At 39.7% G+C, this 27,757-nt stretch overlaps 1 protein-coding gene across 1 annotated transcript in view; it reads right to left on the reverse strand.

Moving 5' to 3' along the window:
• The window catches only part of LOC126187372 (xenotropic and polytropic retrovirus receptor 1), a 304,308-nt gene that overhangs the window by 2,773 nt on the left and 273,778 nt on the right, over positions 1 to 27,757 (reverse strand). The window contains exons 9-10 of the mRNA XM_049928417.1: positions 16,808 to 16,974; positions 3,978 to 4,111 (exon numbers count right to left, since the gene is read on the reverse strand). Of these exons, the coding sequence (XP_049784374.1) occupies positions 3,978 to 4,111; positions 16,808 to 16,974 (301 nt within the window). The remainder of the gene's footprint in view (positions 1 to 3,977; positions 4,112 to 16,807; positions 16,975 to 27,757) is intronic.

Consider the following 27,757-nt stretch of genomic DNA (forward strand, 5'->3'; position numbering starts at 1 on the left):
TTTTAGTTCCAGCAGTTTCCAAAGAGGTGCTCAGCTTGCCTTCAATACAGCTCTTTTCGTTTAAGTAGAGGGGCTCCAGCTTGAAGGGAATTGGAGCCTTCCAGGAAAGAAAGGCATTCGGAAGGAAATGGCTGTATCCTATAGTAAGGGACCAACCCTGGTATTTGCCTACATGGAGAATGGGAAACAACAGAAAATCATTTTCAATGTTGCTGGTAGATGGATTGAAACCATCTCTCCTCCCAAATACTAGGATCGCTAGCTCAGTGGCTCAACATGCAGACTACCCCAAGTTGGTGGAGAATTTGGATAAACTGGTTGTTACGCATTGTTTTAAACTAAAATAAAATGTGTAACAACAAAAGACTACATTCTGCCCTTACATGTTTTTCCTTTAATTGTGTATGTTTAGTTATCTGACAGTGTGTGAATGCATGCATATTTTAAGATTTTATTTTGCATGGAATTGCTGGCTTCAGTTATTGTATTATTACAGGAGTGTAAATACATTTTGGATGAAAGGTGGAGGGAGGGATGCAGGGCACAATTGCGTTGGACGAATTCAAGCAGCCCGTTTAAAAAAAAATCTGTTAGAAATCAACTAACTACAGAATGTGTGGTCATCCCATACCCCTTTGGTTCCCCATTAACCCATCCCCAATGCTGAGTATCAAAACTGGTTTTCATAACTGAGTACCACCTGGGTGACCAGGTTGAGCAATATGTTGCCATTTGGGCTACTAATGATAGAAAGTTGAGCAAATTTTTGGATGATACAGACAAATCCAAGTGTATTTTTATGCACTGATTCAAATTTATTGTTGTTTTTAATGATATTTACTGCTCCCCTGCCTTGTTAAATACTGAAATATTGCCACTCCAAAGTTCTACCAGCCTCCAGATAATGAATCCAGTGCTAACATTAGGTAATAGGTAATTTGGCTATTATATTAGCAGGTACATATCTTTAACTTATGTAATACTAGTGGATGAAACAAAATTGATTCTCCTGTTCTGTCTTGTTGCAAACTTATCCGCAGTGAGAAACTATCACAACAGCACACATCACAAAAATAATAAATGGTAGCACTTACATTGCATTAAACTGTTAGTATGAACTGAAGTGATTAACAAAGCAACAGCTAAGCTCAAAATGGCAAACAATTTGATCTTTCACTAAAATAGAAATGGGGGATAGCCAATAGTGTTATGGACGTTTAGATAGTTTACATCTATCTCTTGCCTTGCTGACTATCCATAGTGCACATCCCTTTTTCGTCATTTGATTGAAAATCAAAATATCTTTCAATTTCACAACGTGGATATAAGGTCATGTGCAATTTCGTTTAAGTGATGGGTGGGGTCTGGACTCCTGCACCACCTGCCCCCCTTACCGTTTGGCTACAGCCGTAGGGCATTAAAAACAATCTGTAAAATGCTGAACAGTCTGCTCTTCACTATAATTTCAAACAAAAATTTCTTCACCCCTATTGCAAAAAATGGTAATGTCTTTCCTTGCACTGATTTATCATTAATGATATTTATGTTAAAGAACATAAGTGATTAAACAGCAGAAAATATGCCAGAATGCTTATTAGATTGGTGGAGGGCTTTCTCCCACTCTAGAATGTCCTGTTAAGTACCAATTATTTTTATTCAAGCAGTATAAAATACTTAAATCCAATTTTGATTGTAATAACCATCATTAGATCAAAATCAGTGTATCTAGAGCACATGAGGAGATGATATTGCTATGTACCGTTGAAAGGTAGTAAGCAGGTATCCTTACAATAGTACATAGTAACTCCAAGCACTGGCTCTTCATGTGGTTTTGGTAAATTAATTTTGGTCTGATGATGTTTCTTACAACAAACTGGTCTCCACCAGTAGAAATAAAATTAAACTGTGATTTCGACTATTCCATTTTATTCTCATACCAACAAAAATGCTAAAGTTACAATATTCAAATTAAATTTATTTTTTAGAACAAGTAAACAGGAATCAAAGTTTTCTGTTTGCATAACCCTTTGAAATTGAGATGTCTGTCTAATGTACCTGATGAAAGTAGAAGATGAATCTTGTAGCCACAGAAATATCAACTATCATGGAATAGACAGATAGCATCCATAGTTGCAACAAAACATCACAAAATACTGGAAGGGGTTATTTCATGAACACTCACACTCCACTTCAAGCAAATGACTGTACACCACTGGTGTAAACATCAGGTCTGACTTGTGGTGTGTTGGATTACCCCATTGACTTGAGGATAAAAAAGAACCTTGCATAGTGATTATGTTATCCCTTGCAGTGTTCAATAAAAAAAAAACTATAGATTACCTAAGGAAAGAGCTAACAGTGTATAGTGAACATAGAAAATGAAAGGCAGGATGAATTATTGTGAGTTTGTTTGACTCTATGGAGAATATTCAGAAACTTGACCTGATAAATCTGTGCAGATAAGAGGCCAGCTATCCCATAAGAGAAACAGTATTAAATGAGGAGTCTAGGAGTATACTACAATCCCATATGTGTCACTGCTATTGGACCTACAATAACAATATTAGATTACAGGGCTTTAAGAATTTATTCTTTCCACACTCAGTGCACAAATGGAACAGGAAGAGCACCTAACATGGTACAGTGGAAAGTACCCACTGACATGCATTTCACAGTGGTTCACAGTGTGTGGTATAATGTAACATCATTCGATTATATATACAAGTATGTGATACACTGTATCAACTATTGTGTATATGACTACATTTCACATTTATTATTCACTATTTAATATTATCTGCAACAACTGAAGGTTATCTGCATACTGATGCTAAGTACAGTGTATCATTAACTAATTACAAATATCAGTAATTTAAAATAACTTGTTTGTGACTATGTATTCAGTTAAAACAGAATTGTCAAATTTAAAAGGATAATAACTCAATTATATAACGAAGTTATTTTTCATATGACATTACTGTTAGTAATGTGTGAAGTAACTTGTTGCTTGAAAAAATGTGACTTTAAGGTTGGAACATATCTAAATGTCAGTAATGGGAATCATTATTTATTGTAGTAGAGATTTACACATTTCTGAAGCTATTTGCATAAAGAACAAGTTACTTAGCAAAATAAACTGTCAAATGTTTTCCTCATTATAGGAAAACTTACCATTATTCTTAAGTTTTTCAGGATATGTAATTTTCATAAGTACTAGTACCATTAATGTGTTTATGATCGTGAATTGTTAGTTTTCTAAAGAAGGGCTGGTGTCAGACCAAAGCAGTTACTTATTTCTTTTGTTTCTTTCTTTAAAGAGGAAAGTCAAGCAGAAGGCTTGGAATTCTTGTTTGTTTGATGTCTGAAGATTACAAGGATATTCTGTCTGCTTACTATTGTAAAACATTTGTTCATGGTCCAGGTTCTGCAAGGAAATTATTTTCATAACAAATTGTGTAGTGTCATATTTAGCAGCCTGATCAGAATGATACTAATTATTCGTGGACTACCAGGTTCACATCAGTCCATAATTTCTCACATTGCAGTTCTGTCAATGATGACACCTAACTCCACTGGATATCTTTTACCACCTAACTGGCAGTGTCACAGCAAGAGTGTGGGCTGTCAAAAATCAGAATCTGCTACATAGAATGAACTGATGAAGGAACTGACTGATTCCAGGCACATTTTCCAAATATACAATGTAAAATGACATTTTTTAATGTTCTTGATTCATTTGATAATTTATGCTGGTTTTTATTTGATTTCTCTATGGTCTTCTGTAAGGTGTGTTGCAGAATGTATGTGATGCAATGAGACTCAGTGAACTAACATGAAATCCAAAGTCTTGCTTATCATAAATTTATGACAGCAGGATAAGGTAATTCCAGCAGAAAGCATAACTCTGAAAACATCTAAAAAGCAAGGGTAAATCCAGTTAGTAATGCAATTTAATATGGACAAAAATTTATACAAACCTGAAGACTTCAAGAGGTAATAAGAATGACTGCACAAATTCTGAATTGAAACCCAGGAGTTCAGCTAAAACAAATGATATCAACCACGAAAATCTCAAAATCAGGTCCTCAAGAATGGCAAAATAGTAGTATCCCTGAAAAAAAAATGAATGAATGAGAAAAATGCAAAAGAACATTTATTTCATATTTGGTCAATAAGTTAAAATGCCTTGGAAAAAAAAGCAGAAATGAAACCATCTTCCTTGTAGAAAGAGGAGATGAAACTATCATGTTAAAAGTATTAAAAGTAATTGAAGAAAGATATAGGTCTGTAACTGTGAATTACTCAAACATACAGATACTTAAACTGCTTACAATTTATAAAGGTAGCAGTAGATAGGCTCCTAGAATTGGATACTTACATACTGCTGTGTTTTGGTGATACAACCTGAATGGAGAAAGTAACAATCTTCTCATGAGTGGGTGGTGATGACATGGAATAAGTATGGGATGGGGAGAAGGAGAAGCAACAGGGAAGGGGACTGGAAAAATTATATTGATGTAGAAACTGTAGGGGCATAAAGAGGAGATGAATGGCTTCAATGATCTACACAGCTACATAGGAAGGCTTGATGCAGGGTAAGATGGCATACAGATGATGAAGATGATGATGAACCTTTGCTTAGTCCAATCTCGGCACTTTCATGAATGATGATGAAATGATGAGGACAACACAAACACCCATTCATCTTGAGGCAGGTGAAAATCCCTGACGCTGTCGGGAATCGACCCCGGGATCACATGCTTGGGAAGCGAGAACACAACCATGAGACCACAAGATGGGATACAGAGGGAATTTAGAGGATCCATATTAAGAGAAAGTGGGGGGGGGGGGGGGGGGGGGGGGGGGAGGAGGGCATAAAGCTTGGCAGCCTCTTTGAAGCTATTCAGTAGTAGTAGTAGTAGTAGTAGTAGTAGTAGTAGTATACTATCCTCATTCTGTTCTAAAAATAATTTTTTTTACGTAATGTTTTTATTCAGACCTTGAGTCTCTTTAGTCCTTGTCACCTACAAAATACTCCCTTTCCATGTTCACAACTTATCCCAGCAGTGTTTCAACTTCATCATTCAGGCCTCAAATGATCCTTCTAGAATGCCTTTGATGCCTGTGACTAGTCTGCCTAGTGTCATCATTGGTATCAAAAAGACACCCTCCATTTACAGACATTAAGTTTGGAAGATGATAATTGTCCTTGCAACACATCTTTGATGTCATAATCCCACTGGCCTCAATCACCACTAGCCCCTGACCCACATCTGCCTCTACCCATACCCTAGGACCCTAACTCCATTCATAATGCACCAGCACCCTCTTTCCTGCAGTCTCTCATCCTCTGTGCTATCTCCCCTTCCCAACCCACTTATCCAAGTCATTCAGCACTGTGCATAACTCTCATTGCCTGCAGCCCGACTGAGATCATCTACGATGTTGCCACATTCCTATCCCATGCACTAGCTTCTCCCTCCCAGTGGTCAGCCATCCTTCCTCCCCCCCCCCCCCTCCTCCTCCTCCTCCTCCTCCTCCTCCTCTTAGCCTCCTTTCCCTTGCCCACTCCACCAAACAACCCCTCACCATCACTGGAGCTGATGAGCTCCAGCACTTGCACAGTGTTGTTTACATTGCATCACAACTCTCCAGTATTATGTTAGCAATGATTAAATTGTGTTCTGTACAAAATTCTGTCAGAGGGTTTATCCTATCATTCCTTTTCTCCAGTACATGTTCTCCTACTATTTTTCCTTCTCTTCCTTTTCTGTTTCTACTACCATTTTCCAGTCTCTCATATCAGTAATAATATAAACTTTCACTTGTATTGTGCATGTCAGCCTTATGTTTATCCCAGCCACAATAATGTGTTCTACACTGTTCATAGTAGCTTATCCATATTTACATTTTCATATTTATTATTAGACCTACTGCTGTGTTGCTTGTATTTCATTCTGTGTTCATAACCCTGCACGGACATGACCAGAAATCTTGTTCCTCCCACCGCTGCATTTCAATAATCCTCACTATTTGTAACTTCAGCCTAACCATGTCTCTTCTTAAAGTCTCTAACCTACTTATCTAATCAACATTCCATGCTCCGACTGAAGAATATCAGTTTTGTTTCTTCTGATGACAACATCTCCTTGAAGAGTCCCAACCCATAGATCCAAAAGGGGGGACTATTTTACCTCCAGAGTATTTTATCCAACGTGACTCAATCTTCTTTAAGCTATAGCATACAGTTGTTTGTCCTTGAGAAATGTAATGGCTGAAGCTTTTCCTTGCTTTCAGCCTTTTGCAGTACTAATATAGCAAGGCCATATTTGCTAATGTTGCAAGGCTGGATCAGCTAACTAATCATATTGTTGCCCTTTAAACTAATGAAAAGGCTGATGCCTCTCTTCAGGATTTTTATGTTAGTCTAGTAGCTCCACAGATACCCTTCCATTGTGGCTCCAACAACAGTATCACTATCTGTGTCATGGTGCACAACCCACCCCACAGTGGCAATGTCCATGGTTCATTGAGAGCAGCAATATATCTAGGCAGTTGATAAGGTTCTATGCAATGTTATGTACTTGCTTAGTTTGAAGTATTATATAAAAAAAGCAACACAGGGTATTAGAAAATCCTCAGTTATCGATGTCAATGGGTTAGCACCAGTTTTAGATGGTGTAGCTGCCACAAATCTCCCTAGTCAGTGACCTTTTGATAACAGTACCCCTTGCCATGTGCCTCCTTCCCCAATACCTTTGTTCCATGGTTCAACCTACTGCCATGTGGCAACAGCCAAACCTAGAATAATGGCTCAATTCAAGAAATTTATGCTTGTGTGTTTGTGGTGTAGGGATACTTCATGGCGAGGTTATTAGCACCCAAAACTACCGCATGACCGAGGAGCATGACAGCAGCACATCTTCTTTTATGGCAACTGAAGGCAGGTGTGTTTCAATCCCCAGAGACAGCCTAGTTGAACAGCTAGTCCACACTATGACACTCAGCCTGTGCCAATTGATGCTGTACTTACAACACAGCCACCACTGCTGTCTCTGGACTGCAGATCACTGACCACAGTTGGACCGCAAACCAGCGACCACAGCCAGACTGCCCAGGCTCTTGGCAGCCTCCACTCTGCCACTGCTTCATGGCCCAGTGCACACACTGAGCATCAAGCAGCTGCATGCCATGGGCGTCCGACACTGCTCACTGCTGCTCTCCAGTCAACAATTCTGTATTTATCACCATAGGCAGTTCTGATGAGCAGATCTGCCTAGTCCCATCTACTGGTCATCATGTCACTGTTCCATCATCCTGCCCAAAAAGTAGCCATCTGCCATGTGACAGAGATAGTAAAGCTGTACATTGTTATTCACTTCCTCGAGAAACACTTGTGTCAGTGCATCTGAGGTGGCATGCTCGGTTCCAAGGTTCAGCAACTGCCACCTGATATCTACCTGCTGAAAAAATCATGCATCATGCTCTGCATTTATTTATGTTTGGAAATAAAGAACTTTAACAACAAATTGGTTGCTTACATCATCTACAGCTCCACCCATCTCCTGCAGAGAGATGTCTACCCACACGTTCCTATTGACATATATTACGTGTGGTGTCAGAAGAACTTTTGGAGGCTGAAATGGTTGACCAACAGAGAGCAGCAAAGACAGAGATTCAGCAGCAGTAGCAGTCAGTGCAATAATACAAGTAACAACCAGCCAAGTTTTTTTGAGCTTCTCTGGTTTTGGTTTTACCTTTCCTCTCTTTTCTGTCTGGATAAATTGCATGCCTATGGTGACAGTAGTTAGGCAATATGTCTGAAATTGCAAAAATGACAATCCAGGAGGTGATTCAGCACTTTCTTGATCAGGCAGCTAAGATCAAAGCTAGTAATGAAGAGTTTCATCAGGAAATAGATTGGTGAAAGGGACAGAGAAGTGAGCAGTCAACTTCTAAAAAACCTCCAGCCATCACTGATGCTTGTACTGCCTCATCAGCGGCCTCATTTTCTGAAAAATCATTTACATACATCTGCAAAATCTGGGAAACTGGAGTAGTGAGCAGTTGTTAAGTGTGGCTTGATTAACATTAGTTGGGGATGCCAGAATGTATGGTGTGTGCAGTGAGAAGTTACAGGATGAAGAGTCCTTTACAGATTTACAGGAAATGTTAATTGATCATTACAGAAGAAAAAATATGTCTAGCTATGATCAAGAACAACTTAATGGAGTAGTCCAAAAATAAGGAGAATCAATAGAAAACTTTGTGGTCTGAATCAAGGAAATCAGTATTATTAAGTATGAGTTGATTGGTGACAGCAACTATAGGGTTGCTTTGCAGGAAGCGAAACAGAGGGCACTTGATACTTTTGTGTGGTGTTTGCCAGATAACATGTTGTGAAAAGTGTGCATGGAATTCCTGAAAACCTTGGACAAAGCTGTAGCAACCACTGCAACTTTGGTTGAAATTGACTCAGTGGCAAAGCTGAGAGAGAGAGAGAAGAGTGGTTTTTAATACAGATGTTATATATTATAGATTTGGTGGTCTGGGTACAATTAGCAGTTTTGTAAGAAGCCACAGTGTCAGACATGTAAGCAGATGAGACACTTTGATCAAAAATATCTGCAGGAGCAATGAAGGTGGACTGGGGTTAAAACTTGCAGCACTACGATAAATGGGCCAGAGGATGAGGTGAGCACTGTGAAATGCTCCCAGTAAGTGTTACCATGAGACACCTCTGTGCAAAATCAGTGGCAGACATTTGTCTAACAATCTATTTAACAGGAAGATACTACAAGCCTGTATTGGATCACATGTATCCATGGCAAGCCAGAATAGGTTTGGTGCAATAAATTTGAACCCATCATGTTGTAGACCAAGTGGTGTAGGTAGTAATAGTGTTAACTCACTCTGATAGTCATTTTTGAGTAGACCACTGGGGTGAGAGATTGCCAGGTGTGTGCCCCCAGTGTGGGCATAAGGTGTGATGTTATAATTGTTTAGATTTCCTCATTGAAGATTACATCAATGTCAATCTATAACAGTGCAAAGTGGAGCTGGATGGGTCATTGTCCCATCTTTGTTTTACTGCTGAAGGGACTGAACTGTTGCAAGGCAACTCAAGATGTCGGGTAAGCCAACTGAACTGTGTACATTGTCTCTTAGACTTGAAAAGTGGGACATAATACTGAGAGGTACAGTGCAGCTGCTCTGGATGAACAGAGGAGCTGCTCTGCTGATTAATTCATTATGAATGGTTGTGCCTTTGCCTGAAACTGTGGAACTGGATTAGGCATAATGTTGCACACAATGTTGTTTACGCTATGTGCAGGAAATTGACAGAAGTCAAGTGGTGCCCATCGGTGTAGACAATTTAGTTCAGAAAAACTGAAGCTATCAAGTTGTGCACTGATAACTAAAAGAAGCATTAGAGGAAGATGAGCTGAGCAGGGATTTCAGTGTAGAATACTTAAAGCTGGGTCAGTCCTTTAATTTAGGCCCCACAGGGACGGAGGGAGGAGGGGGAGAGGTGTTGCATTTGAAAGGACAGGGTTGACCTGGAGAGATTATTGGAGGACCACAAGGAATTACTTAACCCACCTGGATCATTGCTAGTTATGCCACTAGTTCAGCATAGTATTCCCACTGGAAAAGAGCAGCCTATATACAAAAAAGTGTACCAAGCTCTACACATCATCTACAATCAGTGGTGGAGAAGTTTATGAATCAGCAGATCTGTGATGGAATTATATAGGAAATTACTAATACCCGGGGAGCACCTGTTGTCGTCATTCTGAAATATTCCTCAGATGGTAGGGAGGCTTATAGATTCTGCTGTGACTACTGATATTTATGCCAATGGACAGTTATGGACGTCTACTAAGTGTGTAACATTACAGAAACCTTAACTATTTAGGGCAATTCCATTATTTTATCACCATGGACTTGTGAAGTGGGTACCATCAATTAGAGATAGCACCAGAGGATCAACTAAATGCTGTGTTTATGGTTCCATCTGGTTACTACCAGTATCACTGGATGCTAATTAGTCTGGAAAATGCACTAGCACCTATTACATGACGTGATACAAGGTCTGAAACTGAAACAGTGCATGACAGACCAGGATGATGTCACTGTATTCCAAAGACCTCTATGAGCATGTGGTGCATCTACAAGAGGTCTTTGATTAGTTACGTGCAACACGAATGACCCTTAGTTTAGAAAAGTGTCACTTCGTATTGCATGAGCTTCACTATTTAGGCCACATTATCAGCCAGGATCTTGTATGAATTGACTCACAATATGTACAAGCCATAAAGGATTTCCAAATGCCTTGCACAGGAAAGGAATTAGTTGTTTCTTCATATAGGTAATTTCTATAGAAAATTCATCCCAAAATTTTGAGATGTAGCAAGACTTCTTATGTATTAATAAAAAAAGGAGTAAAATTTTACTGAACTTCAGTCTGTGAAGCAGCTTTTGAGTTATTAAACAATTTACCAACAACTGGTCCCATCCTTACTTTCCCAGACTATTAGAAAGAGTTTACACTATTGTGTGATTCTAACAATCATGCTCTAGGCTGTGTTTTGAGCCAAGAGGTAGATGGGAAAGCACACCCAACAGTCTATGATTAAAGAGAGCTCAGTAAAGTGGAGGAGAATTATTCAACTACAGAAGAGGAAATGCATGTGCTCTTTGACATCACCTGTTTTCATTGTTACCTTTAATGGATGACATTTTAAGGTCATAATGGGTCACACAGCACTGAAATGGCTTTTATGACTTAAAAATCCAAATAGTCACATGACTTACTGGGCTTCACAGCAAGTGAATTTGATTTTGAGGTTGCACATCACACAGGAAAATCTTATGATAATGTGGATGGACTTAGTCACAAATTACATGCTGCAGAGGGTATCAGTGTAAGGGCAGAACAATGATGTGAAGTGCTAGCTGGTGATGTGGATTATCAGCAGTTCAGGAAGCAAGTGAATTCAGCACTGATGACAAAGTGCTGTACAAGCAAATGAGGTGTGGTCGCCACATAACTGTGCCACCAAGTTTGTAGAATGAAGTACTGAGACAGGTTCATGATTGCAGTTTGGCAGGACATAGTGGATGACATGCCACAGACCATCACATTGCAGAAAATTATTGATAGAAAATGAGGAAGCAAGATGTAGAGCATTACATAAAGAACTGCATTCCTTGCATGCAAAGAGTGGAGCTGAGTTGTCAGTGAATCCCATTACAAAGATTACCAGAGACAAATAGACTATTCCAAATGATTGTTGTGGATGTTCTTGGTCCCTTTGCACAGACATCAGCAGGGAATCTCTATGTATTAATTATAATTTAGCATTTCTCATGTTTGTGGTCCTAATCATTATAACAAATCAACAGCAGAAATGGTGGCCCAGGCTATGGTTAACCAATGGATATTGAAGTTTGGAACACCAGAAACACTGATTGATTGATTGATTGATTTCTTTATTAATCCATGTAACAATTTACATTGTGTGGATTTCGTCAGCAAAATCATATACAATACAATATACCTACAATTATACATATAAAATTTGTATTTACACACATTTTTGAGGTATCTTAAATTAGTTTTATATCCTTGTGTAATTTGTAATTTTCTTCTATAGTATATAACTGACCAAGGCACTAAGTTTATGTCCAAGTTATTGAAGCAATTGTTTCATTGTTACAAATGAAGAAGTTATGAAAGAGTGTTCTACACCAGCAAATGAATGGAGTGACAGAGGTACATAGAATGGTAAAAAGAATGCCAAGTTATTAGATAGATAGTAACCATAGTGATTGGGCTTCTACCACCATATGAAGTAGCAGTGTATAACTTCAAGATCCATGAGAATATGGATTTATCACCATATGAGATTGTTTTTGGCCAAATGATATGCTCCCCTTCTGAATTATGCAACCCCCCCCCCCCAGTAGAAGATATATCTACTAAATAGTACCCTCCCCTTTTGAATTATGCAAACCCCACCCCCCAATAGAAGGTATATCTGCTCTTTGAAAGTTTAATAAAGTATCTGGTGCCAAGTTAAAAATATTAATACAAAGGCTCTACAATGGCAGGAAGGCACTCACAACAAAAAAGATAAACTGCCTAAGTACCATATTTGGCACTGGGTAAAGTTAACTAACTCTCACATGCTGAAGGGAGAAACCACAAAGTTTATTTTGCATTACCAAGGGTCTTATCAAGTAGTCGAGATGACATCTCCTGTTGATGTCAAACTGCATCTTCCAGCTTGAACCATAGTTGTGCACATTAAGACGAATTTTCCCATTTCAGGGTGTACCAGAGGCACTGCCTCAATTACCAGCAGCTCCTTCCGAATGGGGGAAGGAAAATGGCTGGAAGAAAGGTGAGAACAGGCAGGTGAGGAAATATACCTTCACTTATTCCAAAGTTCCAATATACCTTGCAGTCATGAGGTGGCATTGTGAATTAATTGAGGAGGCAAGATGTATGTGAATCTTGTGTGTTTTCTTCTTAGTTATCGGGTATATTATCATTATGTCTATGTTTGTGTTGCTTTTATGAAAGACATAGTACAATAAGGTGTAACTACCGCTGTGACATATTTTGACACTGATCTGAGCTACGTCTAAAGTGTGATAACATAAACAGAACTGTCCACACCAAGCATAACCCAAATACAAAATATGCAAGTAGGTACTCATAAGAAACTGTTCTCTGTATTTGGTGACCTGTGAGAACAGCAAAGCCCAAAACTAGTCAGTAAATAAATAATTAGCAGCTTTGATGCAAACAGAAATATATTTTCTTCAATACTTGAGAGCTGCAAGACAGGACATACTAAAAAACTTTCTAGAGGCTGTCCAGGAAGTTGGGATGATCCAGGAAGTAGGGATGAATATTAAAGTGCTATAGAACATACAAAATTTATTGAAAACTTAATGTTTCTTTTATGAACACATTAAATAACTTCTCCCATTTATGTGTGAAAAATTATATCCTCCACGTGACTGCCCAAGGCCGCATGGCAATGAGCAATGCATTCATTGAAGTTCTCAATGACACATCTGTTGGGATACCATTAATAACCATTTTAATTTCATCCTTCAATTAGTGCATTGTTTTTGGTCTGTTCATGTACACTTTTGATATCACAAATCCCCACACAAAAAGTCACAAGGCATAAGATCACATGATCTGGCAGACTATTCCTGGTTGCCACGCAAAGGAAACTTTTCATTCAGTAGAGCAGTCATTTCACGGGATGTGTGATACGTCGCACCATCTTTTGAAACTAAAAATTGTTATCTTCATCAGTAACAGGGAAAAACCAATCAGAAAGCATGTTTCAGTAATGGTCACTGTTCACAGTGATGGCAGGTCCCTCATCATTTTCAAAAAAGTAGGGGCCGATCACTCTTCCTGCCCAGATCTCACACCAAACAGTTATGTATTGTGGATGCATCTCATCTTCCACAGTCACTTGCAGATTTTTGTTACCCCAAATTCTGCAGTTCTGCTTATTGATGAATCCACTGAGGCAGAAATGCGCCTCACGTGAGAAAATTGTTCTTTTTGTGAAGTTCTTGTTCTCTGCTTGCCGAGCCAAGACCCACTGAGCAAATTGATGTCTCTTTCCATGATCTGCAAGCTTCTGCTCTTGTGTAAGTTGTATTCATGCATTTTCAGGTCTTTTGAAAGGATTTCATGCAGTGAACTTGATGATAAATTCAGTTGTTGAGCTTGTCGGCAAACCAATTTTGTGGGGCTTGCAGTCACATTGTCACGCATGACAGCAATATTTCTTTATGTTCAAACAGAATGCAGTCATCCTGTTTTCATAACATTTGAAACGGAACCTGTGATCTCAAATTTCCAGATCAACTTAAATGAATCTGAGCAGCACTATGTCCAAGAGTCACACACAATTCACAAATGGTTGCCATGGGACTTTCACTGACTTTGTAATAACTTTTTATCTCTTGGATACATTGCTCAGCTGTCATTTACTCAGTGATGAAAATAAACATCAAACAATAAAGCCCACCACACAAAAGCTATCAGGCTACTAATGGGAAGGGCCACAAATAACAAACATGAAAAAACCATGGCTACCAACCATCATATGACAAAATGGTGCAAAATTCAAACTTGTCCTTACTTCCCAGACAACCGTTTTTTATGAAAGAGGCTCATGAGTGAGTGTAAAGGACACATTTTAGGTAATAGGTTATTGTAACTTTTAAGTGGAACTTTCTTTGTAATGTCAGTGGAACCTTAGCATACTTAATTTAGTTTGGTAGAGAAACATTGATGTAGCACAATGCAGTACATTATTTTGTTAAAAGTGTAGTTTGTATAGAATTAGATGAGCAGACTTGTAGCAGTGCTGGACTGGCAAGCACTGCCTGCCCCACAAAACATACACATACAGTTCCTAGGTCATGCGAGCACACCATTATGCTCTGAGAAGTCTGAAACTAAGAGACCTAGGGAGGTTGTCATTCATTATACGTGAAATTGATTTTTTTTTCTTCAAAAGATAGGGTCATGCTGGATATTCTCAGTGGCAAAAGCAATAGTCATCATAGTACCTGCTATGATTAAGACATACTAGTTGATCTACCTAGCAGATTTACCATTCAAGATCCAGCCTTACTTAAATGAGATGCAACACCAGACGTTTCTCACCTCCCTGGATCAGATGGTAGCCTCACAAAATGATTGTGATGATAGAACACCTGCTTGAACATGTGAAAAAGTACAGGACCAAACATTGCCATTGACTCATCACCATAGCAATTACCATATCAGCTTCCTGCTTAAGTCTGATGATCAAAAGCATCGTGTACTGCCATCTCAGGTGTAGAGTTGCCCAAATACCACACTTACCATCATTGAGCCTGTGAGTTGATACTACCTGTGTTGGTAACAGTGAAGAGGTTCAAAAAATGGCTCTGAGCACTATGGGACTCAACATCTTAGGTCATAAGTCCCCTAGAACTTAGAACTACTTAAACCTAACTAACCTAAGGACACCACACACACCCATGCCCGAGGCAGGATTCGAACCTGCGACCGTAGCAGTCCCGCGGTTCCGGACTGCAGCGCCAGAACCGCTAGACCACCGCGGCCGGCAGTGAAGAGGTGACTGATCGTCAGAGAGCGCAGTAAAGTAGTGCAAAAAATGGGACCTACGAACTCCGTCTTTGAGCATCGTAGGAATGAGACAGTGTACATTGTGTAATATGGAAAAGGGAATGATGACATGTAAAGGTGAAAGTTACTCAAGAAGAGTTTACTCCCGACTCATGCAGGATAGTGGAAAGACAATAGGACAAATATTAGTGTTACTGTTGAATCTAGTCTCTCAAGTAGCAATGCAATTGGCCAAATTTTCCTGAGGGGGAAGTTTAATGACATGGGCCAAGGCAGGGGCCCAGAGCTGTAACTAGGGCAGAGCAACTGCTGATTACCTCAGTCAACAATGTGCTTATGTCAGCACCCCTTGACATGCACCTGCTTCCATGGTTCAAACTAATGCCAGTGGCAACAACTGGGCCTAGGACTATGGCTGCCATTCTGGAAACTTCTGGGTAACCTAGGAATGTGGCAGTGGTAAGCCTTTCACATGGTCAGTTTCAGACATCTGTATTTAAACCCCCACAGCCAGTCTGTCATCGTCAGTACAGCTGGGCCACCCTGTGCTGCCACTTGATGCTGTACTCATGACACAGCCACCACCACTGTCACTAGTCTTTAAGCTGCTGATTGCTGCCCGACTGCTTAGGTCCTTGCCATCCTCAATCCTGCCACTACCTTGTGATCCAAGACGAGAAGTGAGATCCACCAGCTTTGTGCCGTGGGCATCCAACACTGCCCTCTGCCACTTTCCAGTCTGGAGTTCTGTGTTCAATATTCTGGGAAATTCTGCCGGCAGACTGCCTAGCCCGGGTTGTCAGTTGTGTTGCTGTCCTGCCACCCTGATCAAGCGGTGGTTGTCTGCTGCAATGCAGAGGCATGAAAGCTGTATGCTACATTTCAGTCTCCCGGAAACACTTGTATCAGTGTGTTGGAGCTAGCATGCCTGATTCCAATGTTCAATACCCACCACCTGCTATCTGCAGACACCCTGCTTTAAGTTATTTGTATTTGGAAATAAAAGAACTTTAACAAAAGCTGGCTGCCTACATCATCTGTACTTCATCCACCTCCGGCATAGAGCCACTTGCCCACGCCTTTCTATTGAGACCCACTATTACGTAATTCAAGGAAGTAGCATGCAGTGATTGCTTGTGCTACTTAAATTTATATAAACTCATTCCACATCTATGAAAGCTCTCTTTCACAGTAGAATTTGTAAAAGAGTTGTCACTGGTATTGTGCCAAATGGTAACAGGTACAATGGCATATACTTCCACTCATCAAATTTTGCACTATTTGCAGAAGATTAACAACATTATGACACATAAAGCTGTAAACTGTGATTGTACCATTTGTTTTATAGCTTGCTTTGTGCTTGAAAGAATTTTAAGATCTATAATTCCACTGAGTTTCAACTCCATTTCTCTCTCCTATTTCCTCACTGCTAAACAGTAATGCCATACTGAACAGGCATCCTGTCCTTATACTAAGTGTGTCACATCATCTTATAACAAGGTTTCCAACATTGCCAATAGTAATCATCATTCTTATTTGTAACACTGACTCCATACAATTAATTTTTTAGATGATATATTATTCTATTCTGTAAGAATCTTTGTGGTGTACTGTTTTACTTACTGTTGATGAATAGACAATCTCTTCTCTTAAATATTTATTTTCTCCTGCTGAATTGTCAAATAATCCCCAGTCCATTTTAATGTCCCATGTGTATGAATAGCAAGAACTGAGTAATGATGCCAACAGCCACATGTAGAAGAATGGGTTTTTGTGTTTGTTACTGTCATCTGGAACAAAATAATGTCACTTTACTATTAATTTCCACTGAACATTTGCATTGTGATCTCTGACATCACTATGGCCATACTAAGTGCAAAAATCAAAGGAAATAAATAAAACAAAGGAAGATAACAGTTTGGGATTATTCATTTCTCCATCAGTATCAGAAAGAGGCAAATAAGATTATTATATTAACAAATTGTAACATGAATTTTGTCATACATGTGCCAGGATCACAGTCAAGATAATTTTGTAGTGGGAAAGTACTTTCAGGAAGGATAATGGACTGAAAAATATACTTCACGGATCTCAACCAATTTAAGAAACCTCTCAGGTTTACTCCATTTTGAATGTACATGAGAACTCCCCTCAGGAAACACAAGAAGACACCAGCCTAAGTTAGGAAAGGCCAACACTAAAACTTCAGTAGCTTAAATTAGAAATCTGGGAGGGAAGACTGAAGGGAGACACTGGCTGTTTGGAAAGAAGGTGAGGCTGGAGGCCTCTGGAGTTCGCTGGGAGCATTTGGAAGAAGACAAGTTTCTCTTGACAGGGGGCTCTTGGTCACCTGACTGCAAATTTACCATGAGATTGTTTACTGAAATGTGTTAGTTTAGCTGCATAGCCCCTCTCAGAATTTGTAGTTAGCATAGCAGTCATTAGGTCTTTACTTTTACCCATATCCCTTACTTGAATTTCAACAAAATTGAATTACCAGAGGTAGAATGAAACAATACATAAATTTTAAACTAAGACCAACTATATGGCAGTACATTATTCTGTGAGGCTGATACTCTCATTTTACATTCTGTGCATAATTTGTGTGTTGTCTTGTGACAGCCAGAGCGAGAGCACCAGCAGCAGCGAGTACTGTTTGTATAAAGCGTTTATTTTGCATTTTGTTTACGACCTTCCACTAAGGAAGGGATTCTATTTGTGTTTATCTGCTCTGCATAGTAACTAACAGTTCTTGATAAAACTTTACGTAGTTTTCGTGTTAGATTTCTTAGTGTTTTCTTGATCGTTTAGAACAGAAAGCGCCCTAAAACCGTCTTTGTTTGTTTCGCGGCCGTTAGCCACTAGTCACTTGAATCAGCAGTTGTCTTGTGACAGCCAGAGCGAGAGCACCAGCAGCAGCAAGTACTGTTTGTATAAAGCGTTTTTGTACTTATTTGCTGCGCTTAGCTTTTAAATAGTTTTTCTGGGAAAACCTAGCGTAGTTTTCGCGTCTCGTATTTCAGTGAGTGTTTCTTGATTATCAGAGTAGCTCATCAGAAGATTATCTTGGGAATTTGTCACCGTATAGGGTAGGGTAAACATAGTCATGTGTAGGGACTGTGGTTGTTGTGAGCGGACGCAAGGAGAATTGGCCACTCTTCGGGGGCAGGTGGAGGCTTTGTCTGTTAGGCTCATCGAGCTCGAGGCGCAGGCGTCGGCTCGTAGTGGCGTTGGGGCAACTGTGGTGAGACCTATGCCTACTTCGGTGGCCTTGGAATCACATGGAACCCCTGATGTTGCTGCGTCTTCCGGCAGTGAGCATCTTACCGGTCAGCCATCACTCCAGGGTGAATGGCGGACAGTGGTGGGCTCGCGCGTGCCTGGCCGAAAGGCGAAGGTGGGATCTGGCCGCGTGGCAGCTGCCTTACCCCTTTCCAACAGGTACGGGGTGCTTCCTAGTGGTGATGACATCGTTTCCGAGCCACCACAGGATGCCTCGCCTGTTGGGCCAGTGGCCGATTCTCCGGCAAGGTCCCGACAGTCACAGAGGGCGGGCCTATTAGTTATAGGGAGCTCCAACGTTAGGCGGGTTATGGAGCCCCTCAGAAAAATAGCGGGTAGGTCTGGGAAGAATGCCAGTGTGCACTCGGTGTGCTTGCCGGGGGGTCTCGTCCGTAATGTGGAGGAGGCCCTTCCGGCAGCTTTTGAACGCACTGGGTGTGACCAGCTGCAGATAGTAGCACATGTCGGAACGAATGACGCCTGCCGCTTGGGTTCTGAGGCCATCCTTGGTTCCTTCCGGCGGCTGGCTGATTTGGTGAAGACAACCAGCATCGCACGCGGAGTGCAAGCTGAGCTTAATATCTGCAGCATAGTGCCCAGAGTCGATCGCGGTCCTCTGGTTTGGAGCTGTGTGGAGGGTCTAAACCAGAGGCTCAGACGACTCAGCGACTATAATGGTTGCAAATTCATCGACCTCCGTTATTGGGTGGAGAACTGTAGGGCCCCCCTAGACAGGTCAGGCGTGCACTACACACCGGAAGCAGCTACTAGGGTAGCAGAGTACGTGTGGCGTGCACACGGGGGTTTTTTAGGTTAGAGGGACCCCCCCTTGGGCGAAACGATAAAATACCTGACGGCTTACCAGAGAGGACATTATCATCGTTGATAAAGAACGTCCGTCCTCAGAGACCAAAAACAGGAAAAGTTAACGTAATATTGGTAAACTGCAGGAGTATCCAGGGCAAGGTTCCTGAATTAGTATCTCTTATTGAAGGAAATAGTGCGCATATAGTATTAGGAACGGAAAGTTGGTTAAAACCGGAAGTGAACAGTAACGAAATCCTAGACACAGAATGGAATATATACCGCAAGGATAGGATAAACGCCAATGGTGGAGGAGTATTTATAGCAGTAAAGAATTCAATAATATCCAGTGAAGTTATTAGCGAATGCGAATGTGAAATAATCTGGGTTAAGCTAAGTATCAAAGGTGGGTCAGATATGATAGTCGGATGCTTCTATAGACCACCTGCATCAGCAACCGTAGTAGTTGAGCGCCTCAGAGAGAACCTGCAGAACGTCGTGAAGAAGTTTCGTGATCATACTATTGTAATAGGGGGAGACTTCAATCTACCAGGTATAGAATGGGATAGTCACACAATCAGAACTGGAGCCAGGGACAGAGACTCTTGTGACATTATCCTGACTGCCTTGTCCGAGAATTACTTCGAGCAGATAGAGAACCAACTCGTGAAGCTAACGTTTTAGACCTCATAGCAACAAATAGACCGGAACTTTTCGACTCTGTGAATGTAGAAGAGGGTATCAGTGATCATAAGTCAGTGGTTGCATCAATGACTACAAGTGTAATAAGAAATGCCAAGAAAGGAAGGAAAATATATTTGCTTAACAAGAGTGATAGGGCACAAATCACAGAATATCTGAGTGACCATCATCAAACGTTCATTTCTGAGGAAGAGGATGTGGAACAAAAATGGAAAAAATTCAGAAACATCGTCCAGTACGCCTTAGATAAGTTCGTACCGACTAAGGTCCAAAGCGAGGGGAAAGATCCACCGTGGTATAACAATCATGTACGAAAGGTACTACGGAAACAAAGAAAGCTTCATCATAGGTTTAAGAGTAGTCGAATCATAGCTGATAAGGAAAAGCTGAACGAAGCGAAAAAGAGCGTAAAGAGAGCAATGAGAGAAGCATTCAACGAATTCGAACATAAAACATTGGCAAACAATCTAAACAAAAACCCTAAAAAGTTTTGGTCATATGTAAAATCGGTAAGCGGATCTAAATCCCCTATTCAGTCACTCGTTGACCACGATGGCACCGAAACAGAGGACGACCGAAGAAAGGCAGAAATACTGAATTCAGTGTTCCGAAACTGTTTCACTGCGGAAAATCGTAACACGGTCCCTGACTTCAGCCGTCGCACGGACGCCAAAATGGAAAATATTGAAATAAACGATATCGGAATTGAAAAACAACTGCTATCACTTAGTAGCGGAAAAGCATCCGGACCAGACGAGATACCCTTAAGATTCTACAGTGATTATGCTAAAGAACTTGCCCCCTTTCTATCAGCAATTTATCGTAGATCGCTGGAAGAACGTAAAGTACCTAGCGACTGGAAGAAAGCGCAGGTCGTTCCCATTTTCAAGAAGGGTCATAAATCAGATGCGAATAATTATAGGCCTATTTCGCTTACGTCAATCTGTTGTAGAATAATGGAACATGTTTTGTGTTCTCGTATTATGACGTTCTTAGATAATACAAATCTCCTTCATCATAACCAACATGGATTCCGCAAACAGAGATCATGTGAAACTCAGCTCGCCCTATTTGCCCAAGAAATTCACAGTGCCGTAGACACTGGCGAGCAGATTGATGCCGTATTCCTGGACTTCAGGAAGGCATTTGATACGGTTCCGCACTTACGTTTAGTGAAAAAAATACGAGCTTACGGAATATCGGACCAGGTTTGTGATTGGATTCAGGATTTCCTAGAAGAAAGAACACAACATGTCATTCTTAACGGTTCAAAATCTGCAGATGTAGAGGTAATTTCGGGAGTACCGCAAGGAAGCGTGATAGGCCCTTTATTGTTTACAATATACATAAATGACTTAGTTGACAACATCGGTAGCTCCGTGAGGCTATTTGCAGATGACACGGTTGTCTACAAGAAAGTAGCAACATCAGAAGACTCGTACGTACTCCAGGAAGACCTGCAGAGGATTAATGCATGGTGCGACAGCTGGCAGCTTTCCCTAAACGTAGATAAATGTAATATAATGCGCATACATAGGGGCAGAAATCCATTCCAGTACGATTATGCCATAGGTGGTAAATCATTGGAAGCGGTAACGACCGTAAAATACTTAGGAGTTACTATCCGGAGCGATCTGAAGTGGAATGATCACATAAAACAAATAGTGGGAAAAGCAGGCGCCAGGTTGAGATTCATAGGAAGAATTCTAAGAAAATGTGACTCATCGACGAAAGAAGTAGCTTACAAAACGCTTGTTCGTCCGATTCTTGAGTATTGCTCATCAGTATGGGACCCTTACCAGGTTGGATTAATAGAAGAGATAGACATGATCCAGCGAAAAGCAGCGCGATTCATCATGGGGACATTTAGTCAGCGCAAGAGCGTTACGGAGATGCTGAACAAGCTCCAGTGGCGGACACTTCAAGAAAGGCGTTACGCAATACGGAGAGGTTTATTATCGAAATTACGAGAGAGCACATTCCGGGAAGAGATGGGCAACATATTACTACCGCCCACATATATCTCGCGTAATGATCACAACGAAAAGATCCGAGAAATTAGAGCAAATACGGAGACTTACAAGCAGTCGTTCTTCCCACGCACAATTCGTGAATGGAACAGGGAAGGGGGGATCAGATAGTGGTACAATAAGTACCCTCCGCCACACACCGTAAGGTGGCTCGCGGAGTATAGATGTAGATGTAGATGTAGATGTAATTTTAACAAAGTATCTATCCAAGGCAATTGCATGTACTTCACATATATGCAGAAGAAAAGCATGTTTGATTTGGGTATTGCGAGGTGGGGGGGAATATACAATATGTAGTTGTTAAGGAACTTTTGTTTTCTTTTATACAAACCTGTATGCATTTTGGAAAAACATATTTAATCCCAATTGTAGTGTTTCGAAAATTTCTGCATAAATTCTAGAACCACTCGGCCTTCTACCGTCTTGAACACACGATATTTTAGCTGTGAGAGTGGGATGATTTCCGGAAAGCTTTTGACACCGTTCCTCACAAGCGACTTCTAATCAAGCTGCGGGCCTATGGGGTATCATCTCAGTTGTGCGACTGGATTCATGATTTCCTGTCAGGAAGGTCGCAGCTCATAGTAATAGATGGCAAATCATCGAGTAAAACTGAAGTGATATCAGGTGTTCCCCAGGGAAGCGTCCTGGGACCTTTGCTGTTCCTGATCTATATAAATGACCTGGGTGACAATCTGAGCAGTTCTCTCAGGTTGTTCGCAGATGATGCTGTAATTTACTGTCTTGTAAGGTCATCCAAAGACCAGTATCAGTTGCAAAGTGATTTAGAAAAGATTGCTGTATGGTGTGGCAGGTGGCAGTTGATGCTAAATAATGAAAAGTGTGAGGTGATCCACATGAGGTCCAAAAGAAATCCGTTGGAATTCAATTATTCGATAAATAGTACAATTCTCAAGGCTGTCAATTCAACTAAGTACCTGGGTATTAAAATTACAAACAACTTCAGTTTGAAAGACCACATAGATAATGTTGTGGGGAAGGTGAGCCAAAGGTTGTGTTTCATGGAACTTCTGGGTTATTCTTTGCTAACCTTATCAGTGACCATTGTTTTAAATAACACGAACATTTGAGATTCAGAATTCTGAAAAAACTCTTATCTTGGACTTGCTGGAGGCAAAACATATTTTACAATTTGTTTGTAATAGAGTTATGGTCGTTAAGCCAACTCTTTTTTGAAATGTACTTAATTCTGTTTCTAATGTGAGATGATACGAGTGACTTACAAGAAGTCAAAAGTTTATATGCGAAGTGTGAATTTTGTCCTTTATGAAGCTCAAATATACTGATAGTTGTTGAAAAGTATTCTTCGAGTACCGAATTACTTCACAACTAGAGAGAGAGTCATTAAGGTTCCTGTAACTAGCATCCTTCTTCATAGAAGAAGTTTAAAGAGATTCAAGAAGCTGGCTATCCAGAGAAGAAGATCGGCTGTGTACACCAAGTAAGTCGACTCATATAAGAGAAGCGGGAAGTTTGCACATACACTTCACACACTCTGTCATCAAATCATTAGACAATGAACAACAATTATGTGTATGTGTGTGTGTTTATAGTCACTAAGGAACAGACAATTACAAAAATTTCATAGGCATAACTGGCCACAGTTTGTATAATTGGAGTATCACTTTTCATTCCAGTGCTGACTATTACCTTATCATCATCCCAATACTGACTGTTGCCCTAATCATCACATTCCACATTCCAATTTGCCCTTAAGAGAGCTTTACATGAGGGATATTCAGCAAATAATGTTACAAGATTTTTTTACGCAAAATTTTTGTTGTTGTTAAACAGGAATGAGTGCATTTACTCTTGCCTGTTCTCTGTGGTATGGTGGTAAACTCATGTTTCAGCCTCCATCACTGTGGAGTTGAGAAAAGTCTCTCAGTCATGCACAAAATGATCAACAAACTCATGCTTGGCCCTGACTGTTGATTTTATGTTCTGCAGTAAGCATGTCCAGAATCCATCGTGCACACAACTTGTGATATCTTAGTTGATTACTCACAATTTCATGAACAATGGTTTGAGAAACTTCAGGATGCAATTCATGCAGATCATCAGTGGTCACATAGTGGTCAGAACGAATATGCTTTTCATGTGTTTGTACTAGTTCTTCAGTCACCAGACAGATGTCCACTTCTTTCTTCATCATGAATTTCTGTTCTTCTGAAAGTGAAATTCTGTACCCATTCTGTCACATGTTGCCATGACATAACCTCCTCCCCCTACACTGACATGATTTTGTGATGAATCATTGTGGTGCTCATGCCCTTGTCATCCATTTAGTGTATCACAGCACACACTTTGCACTTGGTGGGATACGGAATGAGAGTGTTTGCCTTTAACCATCACCACAACAACAGTCAGGACACTACTGATGACCATTATCACTCATTCATTTTAGTTTGCACTACCATACACAACAGTGATACCAACTGTGAAAAACTCAATTCCCTTGTAGAGCTACAGGCCTTATAACTGTAGTTTCTGGATATCCCTCATATAACCATCTAGAATGGGCAAATAAAATTTTGCTATTCAGACTTATTTAAAGAGTTTGTGGCATTTTGTCCAAGTGTCCACCTGCTCCTCAAAGGAACACAAAAAAGACAGAACTGGACAGTAACTGTCATACAGCCATCTGATTCAGACATTTATGAGCTCTTGATTGTGAAAGTTGCACATTAACTAAAAGCTATCTGCTTGATTAATATGTGTATAGTATTACACAATAAAGTAAGTGCAGTGAACAACAATGTTAAGGATACAGATTCAGATTCAGATTCTTTATTAGTCATTCAGCATTATTACATGCAATAGACTTCGTCAGTTCACTTAACCTATTAATTTTATAAAATAAATTTTTACATATTTAAGTTGATATTGGACATTTCTAAAAATTCTTCTAATGAATAGAATAGATTAGTTAACAAGAAGTTATGAACATTGTCTTTAAATAATTTGTCAGGCTTGATTGACCCATTTTTAGACAATTTGTTATATATTTTAATTGCCATATACTTATGACTATTGTTAGTTTTAGCTAATCTATTTTGTGGCAACAGCAGAGAAGTACACGTTCTTGTATAATAGCCATGCCTTTCATTTGTTACACTTAAATTAGGTAGTTCAGCAAGTATGTAGTTAACACTGTCAAGAATATATAAATTAATTACTGTTAAAATTCTATATTTAATGAACAATGGTTTACAATGTGTTCTATTATCTACCTTAGCCATTACTCTGATTGCTTTCTTTTGGATCACCATAATTTCATTTATTTTTCTGCTGTTTCCCCAGAGTATTAACCCATACCTTAAAACAGATTGAAAAAGGGCAAAGTACGCTGTCCTTACATACTCAAATGTCACACAACACATCAGTCTCTTCAACAAATATATAACTCTTGACAACCTAACCACTATGTGATCAACATGAGAGTTCCATGTTAGACTGTTGTCAAGTACGATACCTAAAAACTTTGCCTTTTGTTTTTCTATTTTTGTAGTCTTTGATAGACTGAACCACATATTCTGGGTCTTTTCCTCATTTAATAGCAGACCATTGGCATTAAACCATGATGTTGCATTTTCTTTTGCCAATTTCATATCACTTACAAGGTTATCAAGTACATGGTTTACAGGTAGAAAAGTTGTGTCATCTGCATACATATATGTCTTTACATCTATATTTCCTGGTAAGTCATTTATGTGTACAAGGAAAAGAAGTGGTCCCAATTTAGATCCCTGTGGCACACCGTGATGAACCTCTAGTATGTTTGACAGATGACTTCCTGAACTCACCACCTGCTTCCTTTTATTGAGGTATGATTTGATGAGTTTTAAACTTTTATCACATATTCCATAGTCCTCAAGTTTAGAGAGCAGAAGTGAGTGGTCAACACAGTCAAAAGCTTTGCTCAGATCACATAAGGTTACCTGTGCGTGTGCATGGTCCTCAAATGCTGCTAGAATGTCTCTGACTAAGAGCTCTATGGCATGTATAGCTGACCTTCCTTTTCTGTAGCCAAACTGTGATGCACTTAACATACCATTTAGTTCTAGGTACTCAATACATCTGCTTATACATTATGCCTTCAAAGACTTTTCCTAGTACTGGAATTAGTGAAATTGGTCTGTAGTTTGCAGGATCTGATTTGACACCCTTCTTAAAGACTGGAGTTACCTTGGATACTTTGAGAGGATCAGGAAAAAACCCTTCTATGAGACACAGGTTTATGGAATATGTTAATGGTGCTGCAATGTACTGTATGATTTCTTTCAATAGATTGTTTGACATATCAAAAATATCTGTACTGTATGAATTTTTCATTTCTTGGACTATTTTAAGAACTTCATGTTGGCATATCTCTTTGAAGTGTTTCAATGATGATGTGGCCCTATTATGATTTAGGTTTGCTCTCTTCAGATAATCTATACATGTTACATTGGGTTTACTGATCAGCTTTTTGATATCATCAGCACAGCTTACAAAATATTTATTGAATGTATCTGCTGGTATTGGGACTGTCTTGTCAAAGTTTCTGACTTCACCTTTAACAGTATTAATTACTGACCAGGCTGTTTTGCATTGGTTTCTACAATTTTTTATGAAATTTGTGTTGTGTCTTAGTTTCGCCAATTGAAACTCTTTCTTATACAGTTTCTTAGTGATTTTTTCGAGATCCTTAATTTCATTAGAATTGTTTACTTTGGCAAGGCGCTTCAACAGCAGTAGCTTATTTTTTAGATTCTCCAGTTCTTTGGTGTACCAAAATTTTCCCTTTCTTGTTTTATGGTATTTCTTTTGAACAAGATGGGCTTTTAAAATACCTGTTAAGTAATTGTGGAATGTTTCATAAACTGTTTGGGCACTGGAATCACAGTTTTGAAATAATTTGTCCCAGTTTGTTATGCTCAGCTGGTGTGTTAGTTTTATGAGATTGTGTTTTGTTAATATTAAGGTATTAGATTTCGTTAACTTTTGTGCAGCCTTGCTCTCATCCCCTTTTATAAAATGTCTTAAGTCTACTGTTAACATGGAGTGGTCTGAGAAAACAAATTCCTTTACCTTGGTGGAGTACATATCACGTGCACAGTTGACAAAAGCATTATCCAAGCACGCTTGTAGTCTTGTTGGTTTTGAATTTACATGATGGAAGTTGTGCTGCCTTAGCGTATTCAGTAACTTATTTACACTGGGTTTGTTACATGTTACATCAAAGCTTGAATTAAAGTCTCCCCCAATTACAGTTACATACTGTTTCCATTTCGTTATGTAGCAGAGTACACTGTCTAAATTATCTAAAAAAGTTTTATCATCTGAGTCAGGGGAATGGTAGATACATACTATGATAAGTTTCATTATATCACATATGATCCCGGTAGGCACTACTTGATCAAATTATTAACTAAAGAACACTTAAGTCAGTTGCATGGACAGGCACAAGTATTGATTGTGGCCTCAAAGGAACTCTGTAGGGACTCTCTGACTAAAGCTTCACCCAGCAACCACCATCAGTTACTGGTTGCTGCTGCAAATTACAGGAACAGTTTGTAGAAGACTTTGATGTTTCTTAATGTCTATAACACACGCACATATGTGAAATTTTAATAAGATTTTCACTACATTTCAGCAAGGCAACTTAAGTATCACAGGATCCCCTTCACATATTCATTCACTTTCATTCATTCATGAATTCTTTCATTATATTCCACAGATTCCATCAAGG

The sequence above is a fragment of the Schistocerca cancellata genome, chromosome 5 (assembly GCF_023864275.1).
Source record: "Schistocerca cancellata isolate TAMUIC-IGC-003103 chromosome 5, iqSchCanc2.1, whole genome shotgun sequence".
NCBI classification, from domain to species: domain Eukaryota; kingdom Metazoa; phylum Arthropoda; class Insecta; order Orthoptera; family Acrididae; genus Schistocerca; species Schistocerca cancellata.